Genomic DNA, 20,440 nt, shown 5'->3' with positions numbered 1-20,440 from the left:
AACAATCGTGAAATTTCTTTGGCTGTTAAAATAGACAATCTATTTAGATTTGTTTTTGAAAAGCCAATCACTCTTAATCCAACATACTATCACCGGCGCATGATACACCAAAATCTGGTTGCATATGAGCAACAGGCCATTTCACTCAACGAATTAATATGTACGAGTCAGTTTTGATTGAACTGAATTGTCGAATGTTTAGCATTACCTTGTCTTACCAGTATGAAATCAACACTGTATTTTAAACATAGGGTCTTCTTTGCACCGTCGTCGTCATTATGAAGTGCTTGGAATCAAGCCTACACGCGCAGTATTTGTATCTGGCGCACATGGAACTGGAAAAGAGTTTTTTGTTGTGTAAGATTCTATACAACTGTTTAATAAGCTGCCGTGTTTAATTCTGTCTAAACACATGAATATTCAAATCTCTTTTGAATTTATACTTAGAAACACTGTATGCAAACGTGCTAAACTTCCATTGATATACTTTCACATTTGTGATGAGCTGCAATTATTAAGAACCAATACAAGTAGAAAAGGAGACTTGACTCCATTACGGAAGGCTGTATGGAAAGCTATTTTAAGTGCACCAAGTGTGTTATACATTGATGGGTTGGATCTTCTTTCCAATGGTAAGCCACTGTTTGAATAGCATTCCAAGCTTTGTATCGTGCTTTTGGTAAGCCGAATGCTCAACTTTTTATATGGCAGATGCAAAACTCAACGATGTAGATCAAAAAGAAGCTACGCGGCATATTGTACAGATTCTATCAGAAATGACTAGTGCGACTGTATGCATAGTGGCAACAGTTGTAGATCCAACCAAACTATCAGCCTGTTTGCAGCCTAGTTCAAGCAATCACGCGTTGTTTTCTAAAAACATTGAGCTTGGTATTACAACTGCAGTTGAACGAGAGCAGTTGATAAAGTCATGTTTTGGACTACTTGAGCAAGTCCATGGTAAAATAGTAGACGATGAAACCGTTTCTGTGCTTTCCAAGAAAGTAGCACAGGTGAGTGTGTTATTTTCAGTCGAATACCAAGCTTTTTTAAATATGTATTGGCACTGATTGGCTAATGTTTTGTGTGCAGCTTACTGCAGGATATGTAACACGCGATCTGTTTTTATTAATTACGCGAGCTACACATGCATGCTTGAAAACTAGAGATTATACTTTTGTAAAACAAGAGCTAATAGAGCACCCAATAACAGATCAAGCAGCACTTCAAGAGTTGTCACAACAAATCAATACGCTGAATATAAATCAGCATGAGACTATCAAGTCTGATAGATATTTGAATTCGCTAACAGCGTGGCTTATTCAAATTTTACCATCAAACTCAGCAAGTATTGGGTTTGATACAACCAAACGAGATGTTTCTTGGAAAAAATTGGGTGGATATGATCATGTAAAATCACGACTTTTCCAGCTAGTGGTATGGCCAATTCAATACCCAGAAGCATTTTTAAAACTTGGTGTCAGCCCGCCTTCTGGGCTGCTGTTGTATGGTCCTTCAGGTATTTTTAAATGTATCTGTTTTTGACATGATTAAAATATTGTCAAGCTAAAGTCTGATTGATTGTGTTGAATAGGATGTGGTAAAACCATGCTTGTTCATGCTATTGCTACGGAATCTAATATGAATTTTATCACGGTAAAAAGGTATATTGAATTTAATTTAGATTTAAGCAAGATTGGTGTAGATATGTTTTGTAGTGTATTTTAGCTAAACCATTATGTTGAATAATTAGTCAGGATCTTTTTTCTAAATATCTTGGCGAGTCCGAAGCCAATATTCGATCTTTATTTGCCTCTGCTAGACAGCTTTTGCCTTGTATTATCTTTTTTGATGAGATTGATGCAATTGCAACAAGACGAGAATGGACAGAAGATGGAACTGGTGGGGTCAATGAGCGTGTACTTTCGACACTTTTAAATGAGATGGACGGTTTGCAAGAACGCAAGGAAGTCACTATTATAGCCTGTACAAACCGACCAGAAAAATTGGACGATGCTCTTTTAAGACCAGGTAGGTTGAATAGATTGTTTTAAAATTTGCATAAAGTTGTGATTTTCGGCATTTTCTGAATTTGGATTGTATATTCTACAGGAAGACTGGATAGACATATTTATGTTGGTCTGCCTACAGCATCTGATCGATTGAGTATTTTAAAATCGTATCCTTTAAACGGCACAGCTCTTGTATTATCCGATGAAGAATACGAATGCGTTGCTGAGGCAACTAGCAACTACACGGGTGCAGATATCGAGTCTCTCATCAGGTATAAATCTGAGATATTTGGTAGCATGCCTTGACAAGACATGCACTCTTGATTGTATTTACAGTTTCTACTACTGCAACTTGATGTATTTTTTTGAATTTAGGGAAGCGGGGATGTGTGCAATGAGAGAGTCAACAGACTGCACAACCATACTAATGCGACACGTGAAAAAGGCTCTAGAATGCACTTTAAAAGGAAAACTATACAGCGGCAGCGATACCAAGAGCAGTATCCGGCAGATTCAGGAGCAATCTACAGTAGGATGGTGGCGACCTGGCACAATCACTCGAAAGGATTTGGCTCGTTTTGAAAAGTTTGAGCAGCGTAAATCTTAGCGAGATTCAATCCAAGTATTCTTGTATTTTGAGCAATGAATAGATATTGCTTATTACAAACTGTTTACAAATCAGAGAAATACCAAACATTGCATCCAGTTTTTTATTGAACTCTGTTCATTCTTGTATAAAAATACAGAGCGAATGTTTGCATCACATTCCATATCCTCGACACTTGTTGAATCTCTAGCTTTTCTTTTTTTTCAAAGCGAGCATTATGGCATTAAGCGATTGACATGCATAGTTGCATTTCTGAGATGTTCTCAAGTAAAACGTATCTGATATTAGGATACAACAGAGATTCAATAAAACAATGAATATTTAACCATTATTTATTCCAAGACAATCCCTGCAAGATCAATACAAAAGTTACATTTTATGTGAATATGGCTGTGAATCACCAAGAGAGTCTAAACTATTCAAGTGGGGAGCAATCAAACTTCGATACGCTTGCAAATCAGACAAAGTCTGCTTTAGCTTGTCCATGACTTTGACTTGCCTCGCATAAGATCCCACCAACTGTAGTTGCTGTGCGTCATTGAATCTATCTTGCGAGTCAGATGTCCATGCCTCGACCATCCATACAAGATCCTGTAAAGCCTTTTTGAATTGTCTATATAGTAGTTTTGAGTCAGAAACTAACAAGGCCAATCGTGAGAATAGTTTTTGATGAAACTTACGGCAAGATAGACTTTTGAAATGGAACAAGTCGAGATTGTTTGGATAGATTCGAAACCAACTCTGCGAGTGGAGATATGTTCAAGAGCTGGGAGTCATTCAGACTGGACTGTAGAAGAGTATCAAGTGAATGAATGAGTTGGTCCAGTAACTGAGAATGTTGGTTGAAAAGAACAGTCGACTCCCATGCCAGAGTATCGGCATGAACTGACCTGTATTCAGATGTTATCTAGTCAACGAGGTTAGATAAAGTCAATGTAGTCTTGACATGACCAAACAACCTTTAACAATTCGGAGTGAATGTGAACAACGTCACTCAACGTGGTGTCACTGATGACAGCATTGGATAGATTAAAGTAATGAGAGTTGATCGAGACTGCAGCATCAGCAACATCTTGCAGTTTTGTCATTTGCAATAAAAATCAAATCGACTTGACATTCAAATCGACAACTGCGAATGTCAGATTCTCTGCTGCCATCCAATGCATCGTCTCCTAATGGGAATGAATTGACTTCTCCTGTATTGGCTTCAGACGATGCATCTGCTCGCTTGGCTGCTTTGAAGCATCGGTTGAATGCTGTTTCTTCCAAACATGCAACTGCTTTGGCCATCACTTCTCCACTCTCTCCTTCAGCTATTCATCCCGATGCTTATTACTCGGAAACCTGTAATGCTGCTGTCAATCCCTCAAAAACTGGCAAAGACTCGTTGGACTCATCGACTCAATCAGCAAACACTTTACAGCAACCATCCTTGATTACCAATCCAAGACAAGACAGTCTTGGCTATACTGCTGCATTGACTTTTCATTCTACTACAACTACTGAATCTATTCCTTCTAATGCGTCTGGTATGTCTCGTCTTCCTAGCTCAACTAATAATCCTACAAAGACTGAAAAGTCGCCAACGAGTGGTGGATTCTTTTCTACTGGTCTTTTCTCTAAACTGCCTTCAGGCTTGTCCATATCTCCATTGAGTACTGGAAATGCTACTAGCACTCTCTCTTCTGCAACTCCCAGTACTGATGCTTTGGCTATTTCTCAGCATCCATTACCTGGCAATGATCCTCAATGTCCATGTGGATATATTCTTGGCTCTGACCCTCGTCGCTGCAGCAAATGTGGCGGTGGCATCGGGTCGGTCATTCGCATAGTTGATGAGAAAATCATTGCCGAAGCACAAGCTGAAGATTATCGTAAAAAACTCGATACCGCCAACACTCGTCAAGATGAATCCACCATTGAAATGGGAAGACTGCGTGCAAAGTCGGAAAAGTTGGAAGAGATGCTCGAGTATAAGCAATATGAATTGACTCAAATCAAACGGGATTTGGAAACTCTTGGAGAAAAGCTAATTGATGAGATTGAAAAAAGAGCCGAATTGCAACATTCTAAAGAAACCGTGCAGGATGAATTAGAAGAACTCACAAAGTCGCTGTTTGAAGAAGCAAATAGTATGGTTGCAAATGAAGCAAGACAGAGACACGAAGTGCAGGTACGGGAACAGTCCATGGCTGCGGAATTGGGCGAAACTAAAGTTAGGTTGCAGGTGGAACAAGCACAACTAAGGGAGCTTCGTATTCGCATGGCAGAAGTGCAAGCGGAGCAAGAAAGATTGCGAATAGCTACAGAAACACATGTTCGCATGATGGCTAATTCTGCTACAAATTCTCACTTGCTACAATCTGCTAAATTGGACGACTCGACTACAAGTAGACTGGACGCTCCTGCTCTATCTAGAGCTAATCAACTGCCTGCAAATTTGAGAGTACAAACAGATTACGCCGGAAATGCACAGGATCAGCTCATCAACCCATTACTATTTGGTCATTTTGAAGAGTTTCTGCAACTGGCTACCAAGGCCAAGGCCAATAAACTGCACACACTAACATTTATGCGTAATGTACTAGAAGATGATGTGACACCGTGTCTTCGGTTTGGCGGAAATCCTCGAACATCCACAAAAAAGTTTATTGATGCAATCATTGCTCATACTTGCTTTATCGAGCAGATGAAAAGTACACAAGTGGATGAACTAAAATCTAGAGACAAAAAACAGGCACAAATTGCTGCAGAAAAGGTAAACTCTGCTGCCAAGTCTTCAGACTCCACTAATACCAAGTCTGGAAAAAGTGGGTTACAAACGCAAACCCCAACTCAAGGTGTATTCAACAAAACAGTACTTGAGCGACTAACCCATGCATTGTCCAATGCCAACTTGGGCAGTATGGGATCCAGTGACAATTCCGGGTCAGGCGGCGGCCCATCTGGTTGCTCTACATGCGGAAAGGATGAAGAGTATCGCTACCATTTTCGCATTTCTGATGTGTCCGAGGATACTTGGTTCCCAATCTGCCTCAACTGTCGCGATCGTTTGGTAGCTGTATGCGACTTTTATAACTTTGTGCGTGATGTACGACAAGGACTTTACACCACTCGAGCCTCAAAAGACTTGTACATGGAAGTGCTTGTACTCAAGAGTTCCATGTTTTACGCTCGAATCGGAGTAGCTCAATGTGCCAACAGGCACGAAATATTTAAAAGCATCAAAGCCGTACGACCCAACAGTGCTCTTGCCGTCAATGTACAATCATTTCTCAGCGATGCTCCATCCTATCCACCATCAATACCAGAGCGTGGTGTTGAATCACTTGAATTAAATAGCACTTTGTCAGAAACCATGCCACTTGGTATTCTTCAGGAGCGACTTGATCGCATTTCTAAGCAAGATACGATTGCTGGACAGTCTTCAGCACCACTTGGTCGTTCGTCACCCGGTGCAGCATCTCACACTCAGTCTTTGGTTGAATCTACAGATTCTGCTTCTGTCGCCATTCCTGCTTCTGCCATTCCCACGTCACCACGACCTTCTTTTCCACAGCGGTCAACATCTGTATCTTCCCCTGAAATCCAATAATCACTTATTGGTGCTTATGTTTTTACAAAATAAACAAGACAGCAGACACATTCTAAACACTATTGATCACTTTAAAACTACTTTTATTGTATTAGAGACGATGCGGTACATGCCAATTTCTGGAGTAGCAGTCTTGCTTCGCCAACATCTTCTTTGTCTTTTTCCAACTCGGCTAGTCTTTGTTCAGTCAAGGAATAAAATTTTCCTTTTATAGCATGCAATGAGTCTGCATCTGCACTTGTAGGACACACCGTCAGCACTGTTTCTAATAGCTGCAGACATTTTTCAATTAAATCCAAATCTCCACTTTCAATCATCTGAATGACCATGCTAATAACAGCAAACTCGCTGATAGCAGCAGCAGTCAAGTCAGATACGGTCGTGTCTGCGTGTGTTTCGTCACCACCATGATCAAGAAGCAATGCACGCCAAAAAAATACTGCACGGCGCAAGAGACTCATGTCTGCATTTTGTAATGTTGTCAAGACTGCTTTAAATCCGTTACGTGCATAGAATGCCTCGAACACCTGCTTATTGTGTTTAATGGCTCCTAAAGCAAGACATTCAAGACAGATTACAAACGTTAATATTCAATTCCAAAGGCGAGTTTCATGGTTAGACAGAAAAGTCGATGTACATACCCGATATACAGTAGAATGCTTTGGTGCGGACAGTGTCATCTTTATCTGTTTCCAATAGATTGAGAATAGGAGCGATGCCTCCGGCATCCATGAAATCCTTTTGAGATTTGGGATTGTTTTGAACCGCTGTGCCCAATACCCACGCCCCATACATGCGCAACTGAGCCAAATCTGATGAAAGAAGACTAATGATGGGCTGCCATAACTTGAGTGATTTCAAATCTGTTGTCCAGTCATGAAATGGTCAGAAACTGTTATAAATCCAATTCATGTTGAAATGGTTCAACTCACCGTTTGCATTATCTAGAGATTCTACCAACTGCATAAATATTATATCGAGTGCATTAATATAAAGGCCATATAGATTGAAACTGTGTTTTCAACATGATAGGATTCGTATTAGCATTCAAGACACCTACCAGCTCCAATTCATCGCAGGCGAGAACTCGGACTTGTTCAGTTCTGCTTTCATCCAGAGCAGCCTCGACACACTCTAAATCAATCAATACATGATGCATTACATTTGATCAATTGAGCTGTTTACTAGTAGACTTTCAATTACTGCCATGCCAACCATAAAGTATTCCAATTTACCCTTCATACGCACAGCGTCCCCCTTTCCTAGAATCAAGTCAATCCATTTGGAATCCTAAACCGCAACAAATGATTATAGCAGTGTTCAATCATACAACAAGTTAATGCAAAGAATGCCAAAAAACATGGATTAAAATCCAGTTGCCGAATCATATGAAACAAGCATACATACGATGGGTTCAGTACGAGCAGGAGCATTCTGGTTTGATGTAGCAGGAGCATCTTCGGTTTCAGTAGTAGAATTGATTACTGACCATTGCAGTAGCTCAGCTTGGGTGATATTACGTTGTCCAGTCATGTATTTATAGCCGTATTCACGTAAAATAAAACATTAAATAAGGGTGCCAAAATACATGATAAACAGTCATGTTTGATTGGTGCCAATCTTACTGTGCAGCAATGTGCCATTGAAACTCTTGGTTTATTGAACTCTTTGTTCATTCTTGTACAAAAATACAGAGCGAATGTTTGCATCACATTCCATATCCTCAACACTTGTTGAATCTCTAGCTTTTCTTTTTTTCAAACAAACATTATGGCATTAAGCGATTGACATGTATAGTTGCATTTCTGAGATGTTCTCGAGTAAAACGTATCTGATATTAGGATACAACAGAAATTCAATAAAACAATGAATATTTAACCATTATTTATTCCAAGACAATCACTGCAAGATCAATACAATATCTGTATTTCCAGAATATTCCTTTTGTAGTACACATGGACACTTTCAATTCGATTGGCACAACGTTCATCGTATGATACATAATCAAACTATAGTTTTAAACGTGTCTTTTATCCTTTTTTGACACATTAATAGTGCAATCATTAGATATTGGGCTCGATTGTTATGAGGTTTTAACAATTGTATAATGCATACTTGTAATTATATATTGTAATGTTTTTAAAGTCCGACTTTATTTCAACACCTGCTAAAAATAAATCAGTATGGGTTGCTCGTTACATTGTTGAGATCAAGTGTTAGTTTATTGCTTGTGCTAACTGATTATGGAGTCATTTTGTTTTTATAAAGCATGCATATCTTTTGTAACCAAGAATATAATCAAACATTGCATTGCTTTGTTTACTGTTTTGCAATCGATTGACTAGCGTTGGCAGTAGTCCCTAAATCGCCTAGCTTCAACTTTTCAAGTGCGGCAATTTCTTTGGACTGTTTCTTATTTGTCTTTATCAACTCCTTGATGTTTTTCTTGAGTCCTTCCACACGCTCAACAAAGTTTTCCGGACCTAAACATAATTGTTGAGCACGATAGAATAGAATAGATTGAAAAGCAAACGTTTAAAGCTCGTGTCAGTTAGCATATGTTTGCATTGTAAAACGCAGTTCAATGAAAAGTTTGTACTAGTAAAATAACTTTTGAGCAATTTACCTGTACTTAAAAGGTCAGTGAGCTTGCGGTTACGTAAAAAGGTAGATTGGTAGGATTGGAAAACCCTATTGCCAGCAACAAAAAACACACGAGTATTTCCACCACGTACACGCTCAGTATGCAACAGCTTACAGCACTGAATGTCTGCCGAGTTTTCCACATGGGTTCCACAGCATCTATAGTGTTTATAAGCAGGATATTTATATCAGCATTAAGCCGTGTAATTGATTTCTATTTCAGACAGTCATGATCAGAACACGAATCAAGGCAATGACACTTGCGTATTATTATCCAATCCATCAAAAGTAATACATCGTACCACAGCACCATCCAGATCGCTGGGAAGTTTTTTGGGCATATCATGTTCATTCATGTCATGCTCAACAACAGACACTGCGATCCGTTTGCGAATGTATGCGTTGACTTGTTGTTCAAGCGCATCCAGTACATGCTGTTTAGGCTCAGCTGTGACTTCAATGTAACAGACCGCTTTTCCTAAACTCCATCCAACAGTTTTCATGTCAAACTCTTTCTGTGCAATCGCTGAGAGAAGATGTTGGGCAGAGTGCTAGAATGCAATGTGCATTGTATCCCGATACAATTTGCAGTGAGTATAAAATAAATCTAGCTAGGTTTGAGCATAATGAATATAGCGTTAGTGCAAGTACCTGCTGCATGTGATCGAAGCGACGATCCCAGTCTAAATCAACCTGAACAACCTGGTCTTTTTCGACAGGATTGTTGAGGATATGAACACAGTCCAGTCCGACCCTTCGAGCATCAACAATTGGAATTCCATTGATTTTACCAAGGTCGTTGGGTTGACCACCACCAGTTGGAAAGATGACTATTTTAATTAGCAATAAACAACTATCAGATAAAACCCAAACAGGCATCTAGCCAGCCGAATTGATGCCAACGAACCAGTATCAGCCAATACCACTTCAAACATCTTTGGTTTGGAATGAACAGCATCAGTAGAGCCAGAAACTGACGATTCAACACAGGAGATGACGACAGTCTGAATAGTGCGTGCAAAGGAGTCTCTTTGACAGAGGAGTGAACCAATATAGGCACGAGTGCTAATAGCAGCAGTGACAGACATGATTCTATTTGGATTGGTTGGCTGAGATGGTGATGCAACTGCTTTGATTCTTTGAGTCCTTTCAGTCCCTTCAATCCTTTCTAGTTCATACGTTTCATTTGCTTTTTAAAGACTCGACCCTTTTGACAGATCCAGCATGACATCCAAAAGGATTGAGCCGAATCCATTCTACACAAACTTGTCTAATTGCTTTGGTTATGCATGCCTGATTGGAAACCGATGGCATCTAGACAGTATCATGTGGATAATTGTTCAACAATGGCTATAAAGCAATTCCCCACTGCTTCCTATGCAAAGCAATCTGAAAGCTTATGCCAGTCATTATACGATGTTGAATAATGGCTTACGAACCAAGTTTAAAAATTAAACTTTTCCAATAAAGAACATATCAATATATAGGTATTTTCAGTCAGAGATATTGGTTTGGCATTGCATCTTACCAGCACATTTATTACCAACCATTACGCAGATTTGACAAGACTATTCAAAGATAATAGTGGGCTGACTATACCTTGAAGATAGCTAAATCCAAATATATATATATTTAAATTGGAATTGACTAATGGGAAGTACTGCTTCAACACAGCAACACAAGAGCAGCAGCCAAACGTTCAATCCCAAGCCACCTGTGGTGTATAGAGTAAAACAGCATGGAGCCATGGATACCAGAAAGAAAAGTATACGATACGAACAGGTTGATGTTTTATCCAATGATTCACAACTGGCACTCCCAGCCTTGGAAACCAACCTGAGATCTAACTTTCCATCCAAGTTGAGCCAATCTCCAGAGTCGACTTCGCGTCTAGCATGCAGTCAGGACCACGTGGCTCATGACTTGTGTCTGCCATTCGCAACTCGAAATCCAAAAATCGCAAATCTTCCTCTCAACACCGCATCCTTTCATATCGACTCTTGCTCTGCCACGATGGGTATTATCTACTTGTTGTTTGTCATTTCCTGGATTCTATTTGAATCTTGCCATTTACATTCAAGTGGTGTCAGGGATCCATTGCTATCAACGCATAGATGTTGAATATTAATTAAATACTTTACCAATTCATCATGTAAATATAGTTGCAACGGTTCAACAAAAAGCTCCTTTTTTCACTGCCCAGGCTGTTGTCAATGGTGCATTCAAAGAAGTCACTCTCGATCAGTACAAGGGAAAATACCTTGTTTTATTCTTCTATCCTCTTGACTGTAAGTGTGTTGAGTTGTAATGGCTTGATAATCGTCATGATCTATGGCATTCCTTGATGAGTTTTTCGAATGGAAAAATTGGAGTTGGAACCTGCTTTTTTTGCATGCTACATGAAGCGGACAAATACATGGATGTTTAAGCAGTTGATTGTATTCATGCAAAATGAAACACTTGTATTTATCTTGCAATGATTGTCTTTGGAATATATAATGATTACGTATTCCTATTACAATTGACTCGACTGCTTCTTCAACTTTGCTCCAAACACAAATCCATTCTTGATATCGCAAAATCAAACTTGGTTTTGAATCCCCTTTTTGATCATTTGGCAATCATACACTTTACAAACATCAAGTTTGAATCTCGAATTTGCTCTGATCTTGTCCAACTGTACAAACCCTTATTGTACTCTAATATCAGATACGTTCGCGTTCTAGTTCAAGAGATTGCACATCCCAGCAATGCAACTGTTGTTTCCTTGTCATTCACTCAATGTTTGGAGGAAAGGAGAGTTGGATATTGAACACGTAGGATTGACTAAAACTGTGATGTGAGCATTCACCTAGTTGATCCATACAACAATGAGCACAAAGACCAAAAAATACAATACTGTTCAGTAAATTTGGCATCCATTCCATCAGATTGGCTGTTTGACATTCTTATTTAATATTATATTTTGCGTGAATACGGCTGTAATTTCCTTGACAAGTGTGGTTAAAACTCACTAGTTAAGATGTGTATAGTGTGGTTGCTAATTCCAATTTGTGGTCAAATATAATGATTGTTTTTTATAATCATACCTAGTCACATTTGTGTGTCCGACGGAAATCATTGCTTTCAGGTTTGTAGAGTGATGAATCAATTCATGTTGATGCAGTTGTACACCCATTTCAAATATGCATTATAGGGGTGTAGTAACCCTTGAACTATTCAACATTGAATGTATTTGCTCTAGTGATCGCATTGAAGAGTTTAAAAAGATTGGTGTTGAGGTATGTACTAGTTTTGATTGTTGATTGCTTTATGACCGATATTAACATGAGTGGGTTTGTTTAAATTGAATAGGTTGTTGCTGCTTCTGTCGACTCTCAATTTTCTCATCTTGCATGGACCAAGCAACCCCGTTTAGAAGGCGGCCTTGGCGATATGAAGATTCCCATTATTGCTGATATCACCAAGACTATTTCCCGCGATTACGGTGTTTTGGTTGAAAGTGGATCTGATGCTGGTGTTGCTCTTCGTGGTATGAGTTTTTATTAACATGGCTGCACATTTGAATAGTTTTTCTGGTCAATCCATCAGTTTTTTAAATCTCATACTGACATGTATATCAATTGAATTCCAACAGGTACATTCATCATTGATCCACATCAGATTGTGCGTGTTGTGCAAATCAACGATCTTCCTATTGGTCGCAGTGTCGATGAAGTTCTCCGTTTGATTGATGCTCTCCAGTTCCATGAAAAGCATGGAGATGGTGAGTTTTGGCATGCTTTTGATTTGCTCTCAATCACAAGGTTTTAATAAGAGATACTATGATGGTGATTAGTTTGCCCCGTTGGATGGAAAAAAGGATCTCACTCGATGAAAGCCGATCCCATCGGCTCCAAAGCCTACTTTGAAAAGGTAAATCTGAATACTTTTTTCATGGTTTCAGATTTTGATGAATTGATAGCAACAACTTGATCATGTTGATTGATACTTTCTTTATTCCAACTCGATGCCATATTCCACTTTACCTTTGCATTTACTACTTTCCCTGAACGCATCGTTTATCAAACTATCTAGATCAATTCCTAAATTAATCGGAACTATTTACAGGAATTTTCTCAGAGTGCTGGCAAACGAAAGAACAACGCAGACTCGACGTCACCAACAAAGCCAGTTAAAAAGGCACATCAGTGATGAATAAAAGCTTCGAGTGAATTATATGATAGTTTAGTACAACACATTGCAATCAAGAAAGCTTATAAATAGCAATTCAAGCGTTTCTAATTCAACCAATCTGAGTTGAAATGCTGGGATGGGTGATGGCGACCAGCTCGTTCATACTGGACGGAACTGCTAGTTTTGTACGAGGCACTCTGTTTGGCATACTTCTGACTCTGTTGTTAGAGACTGCTGCTGTTTTGTATCTACTAAAAGCTCTTGCTGATCCTCACCATCGCTTTACAAATGCATCCGCTGGTGACCGTTCATCCAAAGATCTTGTTCCTGAGCAAGGCCCAACTCTTGTTTCTAACATTCCAAAGTCTGGATCAAATGGCATTGCTGCTTCTACAAGTGTGAATTCCACTGGCTCTGCAGTCAGCAACTCTGACACTGTGCCTGAGCATCTGCGTCCATGGCCTGCAGCAATTGTGGCATTTCTTTCAAAGGAATTAACACCACAACTAAATGATTGGCCATTGGCTGATGGGAAACCTGTTCACAAAGCAACCTTTGATGCCATCCAGTTCTTGCATTCATCTGCATCTGCATCTACATCTACATCTGCAAAACCAATCCCATCTTCCACTTCTGCTACTTGTGTTACTACTGGATCTACCATCAAGCCAAATCTGGAACTGTCTGCTGGACACGATGCTACTGGCACATCCACTGCAGCAAATACAACTCTGTCTGCTGAACCATCACATCAACCTGTTACACATACGATTGCCTCCATTTCACATGAAACTGATCCTGTTGCTGTGGGTGAATTGGAACATTGTCACTGGCTGAACGTCATCCTACATCGCTTCTTTTTGACATTCCGTGGAAGTGTCTTGTTTAAAAAGCGGTGGACGGAACGCATGTCCCAAAAACTCAATATGAAACTTAAAAATAATACATTTGTGGTACGTCAATCCAATCTTTGAAATGGTCAACCAATCATGGTGCTTTCAAATGATTTATTTTCACGACTGAATTGGTGAATCTTTATGCTAATTGCTTGTGAATCTACAGAGCGCCATTCAGATTAAAGAACTATCTTTAGGAGATAATTCTCCAGAGATTTCAGGAATTCGTTTGCTGAAAGGAGTCACTAAAGACTTGGCCGTGGTACATTGAATCTATGCAATTGTTGATGCTTGAAAATTTATATCTACAAGTGTGTTAATTTTAATATCAAATTATTAGATTGGAGAAGCAGATGTATCTTATAATGGAGGTGGATCCATTTTACTCGAGGTGGTACTTACTGCTGGAATCACTATTCCTGCACGTGTGTTTTTGAATCAGTTTACTGGATCGGTAAATAACCTTGATTCACCATTGTTGTTCATGTATTCGATGTCATGGTTAAACTCATTTGTACATTGAATGACATCACACAATTAGATTCGAGTACGTACTCCTTCGGTTCTTTGGCCTGATATGATTGGTGTTACATTTGTCGAAGATCCTGGAATATCGTTTACTGTAGACACCGGAACTGGAAGAATTAATGAATTTTTAAGAAGTATGATCAATAAAGCAGTTGCTTCAATTGTTAGGAAGACGTTTTTGGAGCTATGGGTACTCCCTAGCTGGAGAACTTTCTTTCTTCCACAAATGCAGCCATCGGCCGAGGTCAGTTTATTTTTTGCTCCACCACAATTTTATTATTGCATGCAATGGAATGTACATTTTTAAACTTTACTAATGTATGGTTTGGATACCGACTATTTTACAACTGTATTTATAGGAATATAATGAGATGTCTCGGTTGAAAGCAGAGGCAGCATTTAATCAAGGAGGAAAAGACTCTTTTGGTCAGCCTCTTCAACCGTCAAAACACACTTTAGCTGGTCGAGCTACGGCCCTTTGGGAATCCAGAATTTTACGTGGATCCAAACTGCAGCACAAAGACATGCTTCAGGGGAGTACCTTTAACACTACGCTTGCATTGACACCTGTTTGTCATTTACAACCAGAAGATATGGAGGAATCACTTTCAGAGTTGTTTTTGAAATTTGTACAAGAGTCTGCTACTGCTACTGCTTCTGCATTGCCTGCCACTGCAGATATAGCAGTCTCTAAAAAATCAGAGGAGGGAAGTATCAGTTCCAACAGTATTTCCAACTTGGCAATGGGCAATAATGCATCAACAAATAACGTGCTAGATGTGTCCCAAGAACATGCTAAACCACATCTGCCTTTGGCACTGTCTGCTTTAACTCAGTCCACATCGAATCCAGGACTATCATCACTACTACCATTAGCTTCGCAGCAGTCTACTGCCCCAACCCAGCAGCCAGTTTTTGAGTGGAAGACTATTCGCAACAGATTGGGTGTTCATATTCAGAAACGACTTGAACCAGACTCAGTTTACGCAGACATGATTCGTGCATTTATTACCATTGAATGTGATCCTGACCGTGTCGGCCGTGTTTTGTGCAATCCTGAGCATTTTGGACATATTTACGACTCGTTTGAAAGTGCACGGTTTGTACACGAGTTTGGAAATAATCGTACCATTATGTTGTCAAAATTCAAGTTTGGGCGATCTATCACAAAATCATTGCTTTTATTCTGCTGTCGTCGTATACTGCCTTGTTCCACTGATATCCCAGAAGAGGCTGAAATGGCTATGCTTAATGATAGCCTTACATCACTTCCACTAGCATCTGATGCATCGACTGAAAATGACGAGCCAATCAAAAAACCACCTCAAAAGCTCATTTTTATCATGCGGTCTATCAAATCTTTTAATTTTTCTGAACCACAAAAATATGAATCTACCGTTTCTGACCCAAAAAAAATTTCTCGAGTTTATTCTACATCTGATTTATCGCTGAGCGCTGCAGCAAGTCAAACTGATCTAAACGGACTAAACTCTTCTACAGTGACAGGGTTTGGATCTGATACTGTCGAGCAAAACGAACATGAGAATGATGGATTAAATGCTCAATCTGAAACGCCCAAGCTTGATTCAAAGAGTATGTTTTATATATACTTTTAATGCAAATATTTATCAGTCAAGCTAGTTTTTATACGTTATTGGGCTGACTATTTTTTTTGGCATTTTTTGCATTTTTATTTAGGTTTAAAGCATCGTCGTCGATCGCAATCATTCAATATTGATACTTCCAAAACATTACCTGTTGACTCGTCAGCAATACAACACAAAACCCCTCGACATGTCAATTCTCTTGCATCAATATCAGTCAAAAATATATCGCTTGAAATTCCCTTGTCTACTAATAGAGTCGCTGACTTGTCTTCTGCCAGTTTGACCACAACTCCAAAGCCAGTTGATGAAAAGACTGTTTCTGAAACCACTCCTACAAAGATTGCAGCTGAAGTGAAGGCACGATCTGATGTCTATCTTTATGGCTATTTAATTGAACCTTGTCCAGACAATCCAAATCACTCCAAAGTGACTGTAATTTCTCATATGTCTCCTGAACTCCAGCGTTTGGATATGGATTTCAACACATGTCGTAAACTAAAGTTATTCATTGAAGAATTGGATCAGTTTACTCGAGGAACGCATCCATCCAGTCTCAAAAACACTGATGCAGGCAATGAAATTAATCGTCGTCGACTATTTCCTTTTGGTGGATCTAGCGAACCAAATGATCCTTCGCTGCTTTCTGCTGATGGTCGGCGTATTGACAAAATTAAAAACTATTTGGGATCTACTGCTAGCTATCTTATGAAGGGAAGAAAAGGGTTGAATGCGATCTGGTCTGCTAGTCGGTCTGCTGCTCGTGATCACGATAGCGGAGAAGAGTTTGATGGAGATGATATGGCACTATCTGGTGAACTTCATTTGCCAACTGCTTCTTCAAATGAAAACTTTAAGCATGACATGGACAACTATTTTGACGAGGTCGAGTCCGAAGCCGACTATCTACATAAACCAAGCAACAATGAAGTTCCTGGTGATCAGGGGCGTCCAACAACAGATTCAAAACCATCCTCTTTACGTCAGCCAAAAAGTTTATCAGCGTTATGGTTGAACAGTCAGCAACGATCGATTTCTGCACCCGAACCAAGTAGTGAGCTATTATCAGGAAATAGCTGTAGTGGTAATGTTGATTTCACAATCATTGCACCTCGTCGATCACTGGCGCATGAACTATCTGAATTTGGACGAGAGCCCTATGTTGAAAGGGTTCTTTATGCCAAAGAAGCTGTACGTGTAGAAATTCAATACGATCGATCCAAATTTGGGCCGGCCGTTGTGTTTGAATGGGAATATATGATGCGTGTCGAATCTACTGCATATTTCAGTATCATCTACGTTCCTAATACATTCGAAAGTGGCACGTATCCAATCATAAATCTGCTGCCTGTTTCTCATGCACCTGCAACTGGGTTTTCTCTTTTTCCAACTGCCTCTGTACAATCATATATTGGTCCTGCATATGGTACCAGTAATATCTCTAGTCTTGCATCAGGAATGTTTGTGTTGTCGTGGGAGGGTCCAGGCACACAACTGAAAAAACAATTACGGAGTTTTGCCTATAAATGTTTAATTCATAATTTAGATATATCGCCCGATGACACTATATCTACTATTGGACCAGCCAACAAATATCGCAGCTCGACTATTCGAACTGGAACGTGTGTAGAAATTGTTATACCCAGAAAATCATTTTTTTCACTACCACTGCTATATGATGATCGACTGGTACATTCGGGTATTGATGTAACTATGATGCATACCACGCTAGAATGGGAATTTACTACAGGTGGATATGACATCACATTTGCGATTTATTTTGATCCCATTTCTACTTCAGAAAAAAAAGATCCGCCTGGATTGGACGAGAAAAAATCAACTGTGGGCATCACACACGATTTTGCATTAAAGACTATTGTTGAGGATAATGCAGCATTTTCCGGGCCAGTTGTGCATTCTTCTACTGCTTCCAACACCACTACAGATGCTATAGAAGCAGCAAATTCAACAGAATCGGGAAAACATCAGACTGCTGTTGCGACTCATCGCTTAAACGTGTTAGAAATAGAGTCAGAGTCTAATCCCCGTCGGTCACTATCGGATCGACTAGCAGCAGCAGTAGGTCGAGATGGCTTACTAGTATCAGATCAGCACACTCCGCCAGCCGGATCGAATCAGTCTTCAACCACCTCGTCTCCATTGTTGACAGCCACACATACGACCCAGTCCGATTCAGTGACTTCAATGGCACTGTCTTCTGCTAAATCTACTATGGCATCTATCATTGCATCGCGACTTGTAACAGCATCACGGTCTAATGCCACACAACGTGATGTGGCATCTGGAGGAAATGGTCCACGTATGGCTTTTCAACCCCATACCAATGCAGAGTTCAATAGTAGTGGATCACCACATCGAGTATGTTTAGTCCAGCCTGTTCGTGTCAACTCTTCACGAGGACATACTTTTGGATCAATGGATGTAACTGGCAAGTATGGAGTGTATACTCTATTATGGGATAACTCGACAAGTCTGGTTACAAGTCGCACTGTTGGCGTAAAAACTCATTTAGTGACTATTGGCTCTGTTGATGCAGAAGAAAATTCTAATGAAGGATAAAGTTTAAATTTACATTTATTGACTAATAAACTCATTTCTATTAGTCAGATTGACACTATGCATGAGTAGCTTGTTACAATTGTATTCACGTAAAATAAAACACTAATAAGAATGCCAAAATGCAGAATAAGCAGTTTCATGAAATGATAATTCACATCGATTTACTGAATGATGTGTCTTTTGGTTTTTTTCATGGTAATTTGTATGAAAACAACAATTGCATTCTTAAGATATACAATCTCTATTCTTTCGAGCTATAACGCGAATGATCTGAGATTCAGAATACAAAGAGTTGTGTTGAGAACATGATAATAGTCAAACTCAATATCTGGATTATAATGTATCAGTATGGTAATTGTACAACGCACAAGTATACAAAGAAAAGCAAAGAAGCAAGGTCTAAAACATCAGATCAAAACTATAGTTTGGTTGTGTACGTCATATGATGGTCGGTGTGTTTGGAGACTGATCAAAGGAGAAATCAAGGTCGTAATATTTCAAAACTTTTTAAATAATGACATGGGTAAAATGCTTTCAAACGCATATTTTATTTGAACGCTCCATTTTACAAAACTACGAATTCAGTCATTACACATGCTTTATCAACCGTTTAGAAAACACCAGTGTCGCGATGTATAAACTACATTGCCTATTTTTAAACTGAAAAAAAATTGGCATAGTAAGCAATTGCCATCACGAATGAACATTTGTTGAGTTTGCAGCTTGATTATATAATACGAAAGCCGGGAGAGAATAAAAATGGAAGAAAGCAATTATAAACAATTTATTATAATTATTATAAACAATTTATTGTAATTATTATTATGAATAATTTACTCGATGATTATTATAGACAATCATCACGTCTTGTAATTCAAGTTTTGTCGATTCAAATCAAAAAATATATTTTTTCTTTTTCCCGTGAATTCAGGCCAGACATTCGCAGTTATTACTGCAGAAACTAAAGGTAAATGAAGCTGCATGGTTAGGATATTGTGTCGAGTGTATTATAATAGTAGAGTCAAGAGTGTCAATAAATGCATGTCATACCCCAGCCATTTACAATCTCAACCAACTAAACTGCCATGAATATCTTATACAACTTGATAATCCTTGCATTGATAGATTTCTGCCAGTGCTGCTATCAATCCACTGTTGGAATATCAATATTATTGTTCATTGAGTCTACTGCAAACCAAGATTGACACTATCTGTCATCATGCCTTCCCATACTGCAAAGCAGCAACATACGGCAGTCCATCAGCACACATCTGCTACGGGTAGTACTGGATCTAATACTACTGAATCATCACAGGCAATACCATCCAAGATTAGCTATGCTCAGACTGCCAAAAAACCATCAACCGCAGTGTCTGATGTGAATGATAAAAAAGACACTGGCACGACTGCAGCTGTGCCTACTGCTGTCAGTGGACAATCACACGCCGGATTTCATGTCGGATCTGGAAGAGGGACTCGTGGTAAGCATCAGCACAACAATACCAATCGTCATCACCATCACAACCAGCAGAATCATACTGCACCTGTAACATCGTCTACATATGCACCATCACATTCTGTACCCAATCCAATGACACAATCTCTGTCTGATGCACCGCAAAATGCTGCATCTACACATGTCAAGCAGCTGCCAAAAAAACCAACAGCTGCATCGGTTTCTACTCATCAGATTCCATCTACAGCCTCAACTACCCACCTCACATTTGGAACTGTACCGCTTGCCGTCATATCAACGATCCCATCCAAAACTGGTTGCGTTTCATTTGCATCTATAGCTC

The 20,440-nt window shown here is 39.3% G+C and overlaps 6 protein-coding genes across 6 annotated transcripts; 4 read left to right on the top strand and 2 right to left on the bottom strand.

The window, feature by feature from the left end:
* Positions 1–1,296: 1,296 nt before the first annotated feature.
* Positions 1,297–2,424, top strand: BATDEDRAFT_3524 (uncharacterized protein; the record flags this gene model as incomplete). The annotated part of the gene is made up of 5 exons (XM_006678761.1): positions 1,297–1,519; positions 1,595–1,664; positions 1,754–2,035; positions 2,117–2,284; positions 2,388–2,424. Coding segments are annotated over 5 exons (780 nt in total), but the record flags the coding sequence as incomplete, so codon positions are not given.
* A 1,327-nt stretch (positions 2,425–3,751) lies between these two features.
* Positions 3,752–6,268, top strand: BATDEDRAFT_88527 (uncharacterized protein; the record flags this gene model as incomplete). The annotated part of the gene is made up of 1 exon (XM_006679198.1): positions 3,752–6,268. One exon carries the CDS (start codon positions 3,755–3,757, stop codon positions 6,212–6,214), a length of 2,460 nt encoding a protein of 819 aa, XP_006679261.1. The 3' UTR covers positions 6,215–6,268.
* A 29-nt stretch (positions 6,269–6,297) lies between these two features.
* BATDEDRAFT_24874 (uncharacterized protein) lies at positions 6,298–7,747 on the bottom strand (the record flags this gene model as incomplete). The annotated part of the gene is made up of 6 exons (XM_006678889.1): positions 6,298–6,764; positions 6,856–7,077; positions 7,147–7,174; positions 7,275–7,348; positions 7,408–7,504; positions 7,622–7,747. The coding sequence occupies 6 exons, from the start codon at positions 7,745–7,747 to the stop codon at positions 6,298–6,300; spliced, it is 1,014 nt and encodes a 337-aa protein (XP_006678952.1).
* Positions 7,748–8,355: 608 nt separating this feature from the next.
* Positions 8,356–10,008, bottom strand: BATDEDRAFT_36953 (uncharacterized protein). The gene is made up of 5 exons (XM_006679073.1): positions 9,765–10,008; positions 9,509–9,687; positions 9,122–9,408; positions 8,841–9,016; positions 8,356–8,697 (listed from the first exon to the last, which is right to left on the bottom strand). The coding sequence occupies exons 1-5, from the start codon at positions 9,943–9,945 to the stop codon at positions 8,534–8,536; spliced, it is 987 nt and encodes a 328-aa protein (XP_006679136.1). The 5' UTR covers positions 9,946–10,008; the 3' UTR covers positions 8,356–8,533.
* An 837-nt stretch (positions 10,009–10,845) lies between these two features.
* Positions 10,846–13,074, top strand: BATDEDRAFT_19546 (uncharacterized protein). Its single transcript, XM_006678843.1, has 8 exons — positions 10,846–10,874; positions 11,020–11,145; positions 11,951–11,987; positions 12,102–12,138; positions 12,212–12,389; positions 12,495–12,623; positions 12,696–12,772; positions 12,968–13,074. The coding sequence occupies exons 1-8, from the start codon at positions 10,871–10,873 to the stop codon at positions 13,049–13,051; spliced, it is 672 nt and encodes a 223-aa protein (XP_006678906.1). The 5' UTR covers positions 10,846–10,870; the 3' UTR covers positions 13,052–13,074.
* Positions 13,075–13,161: 87 nt separating this feature from the next.
* On the top strand, positions 13,162–18,698 carry BATDEDRAFT_35067 (uncharacterized protein; the record flags this gene model as incomplete). Its single annotated transcript, XM_006679034.1, has 6 exons — positions 13,162–13,986; positions 14,096–14,191; positions 14,270–14,383; positions 14,471–14,701; positions 14,817–16,050; positions 16,156–18,698. The coding sequence occupies 6 exons, from the start codon at positions 13,162–13,164 to the stop codon at positions 18,639–18,641; spliced, it is 4,986 nt and encodes a 1,661-aa protein (XP_006679097.1). The 3' UTR covers positions 18,642–18,698.
* Between the last annotated feature and the right edge of the window lie 1,742 nt (positions 18,699–20,440).

This window comes from Batrachochytrium dendrobatidis (assembly GCF_000203795.2).
Source record: "Batrachochytrium dendrobatidis JAM81 unplaced genomic scaffold BATDEscaffold_6, whole genome shotgun sequence".
Taxonomy (NCBI): Eukaryota; Fungi; Chytridiomycota; class Chytridiomycetes; order Rhizophydiales; genus Batrachochytrium; species Batrachochytrium dendrobatidis.
This window is presented reverse-complemented; position numbering and strand designations above follow the sequence as displayed.

What these genes read in the sequence shown, in the direction of transcription:
- BATDEDRAFT_36953 (XM_006679073.1), bottom strand. Translation starts at nt 9,945, where the DNA reads ATGTCTGTCACTGCTGCTATTAGCACTCGTGCCTATATTGGTTCACTC. An exon ending in GATGGATTGGATAATAATAC is followed by an intron (nt 9,017 to 9,121) that starts GCAAGTGTCATT and finishes TAAACACTATAG; the next exon opens with ATGCTGTGGAACCCATGTGG. An exon ending in CACTGACCTTTTAAGTACAG is followed by an intron (nt 8,698 to 8,840) that starts GTAAATTGCTCA and finishes AATTATGTTTAG; the next exon opens with GTCCGGAAAACTTTGTTGAG.
- BATDEDRAFT_19546 (XM_006678843.1), top strand. An exon ending in ATTCTTCTATCCTCTTGACT is followed by an intron (nt 11,146 to 11,950) that starts GTAAGTGTGTTG and finishes AATCATACCTAG; the next exon opens with TCACATTTGTGTGTCCGACG. An exon ending in TTAAAAAGATTGGTGTTGAG is followed by an intron (nt 12,139 to 12,211) that starts GTATGTACTAGT and finishes TAAATTGAATAG; the next exon opens with GTTGTTGCTGCTTCTGTCGA.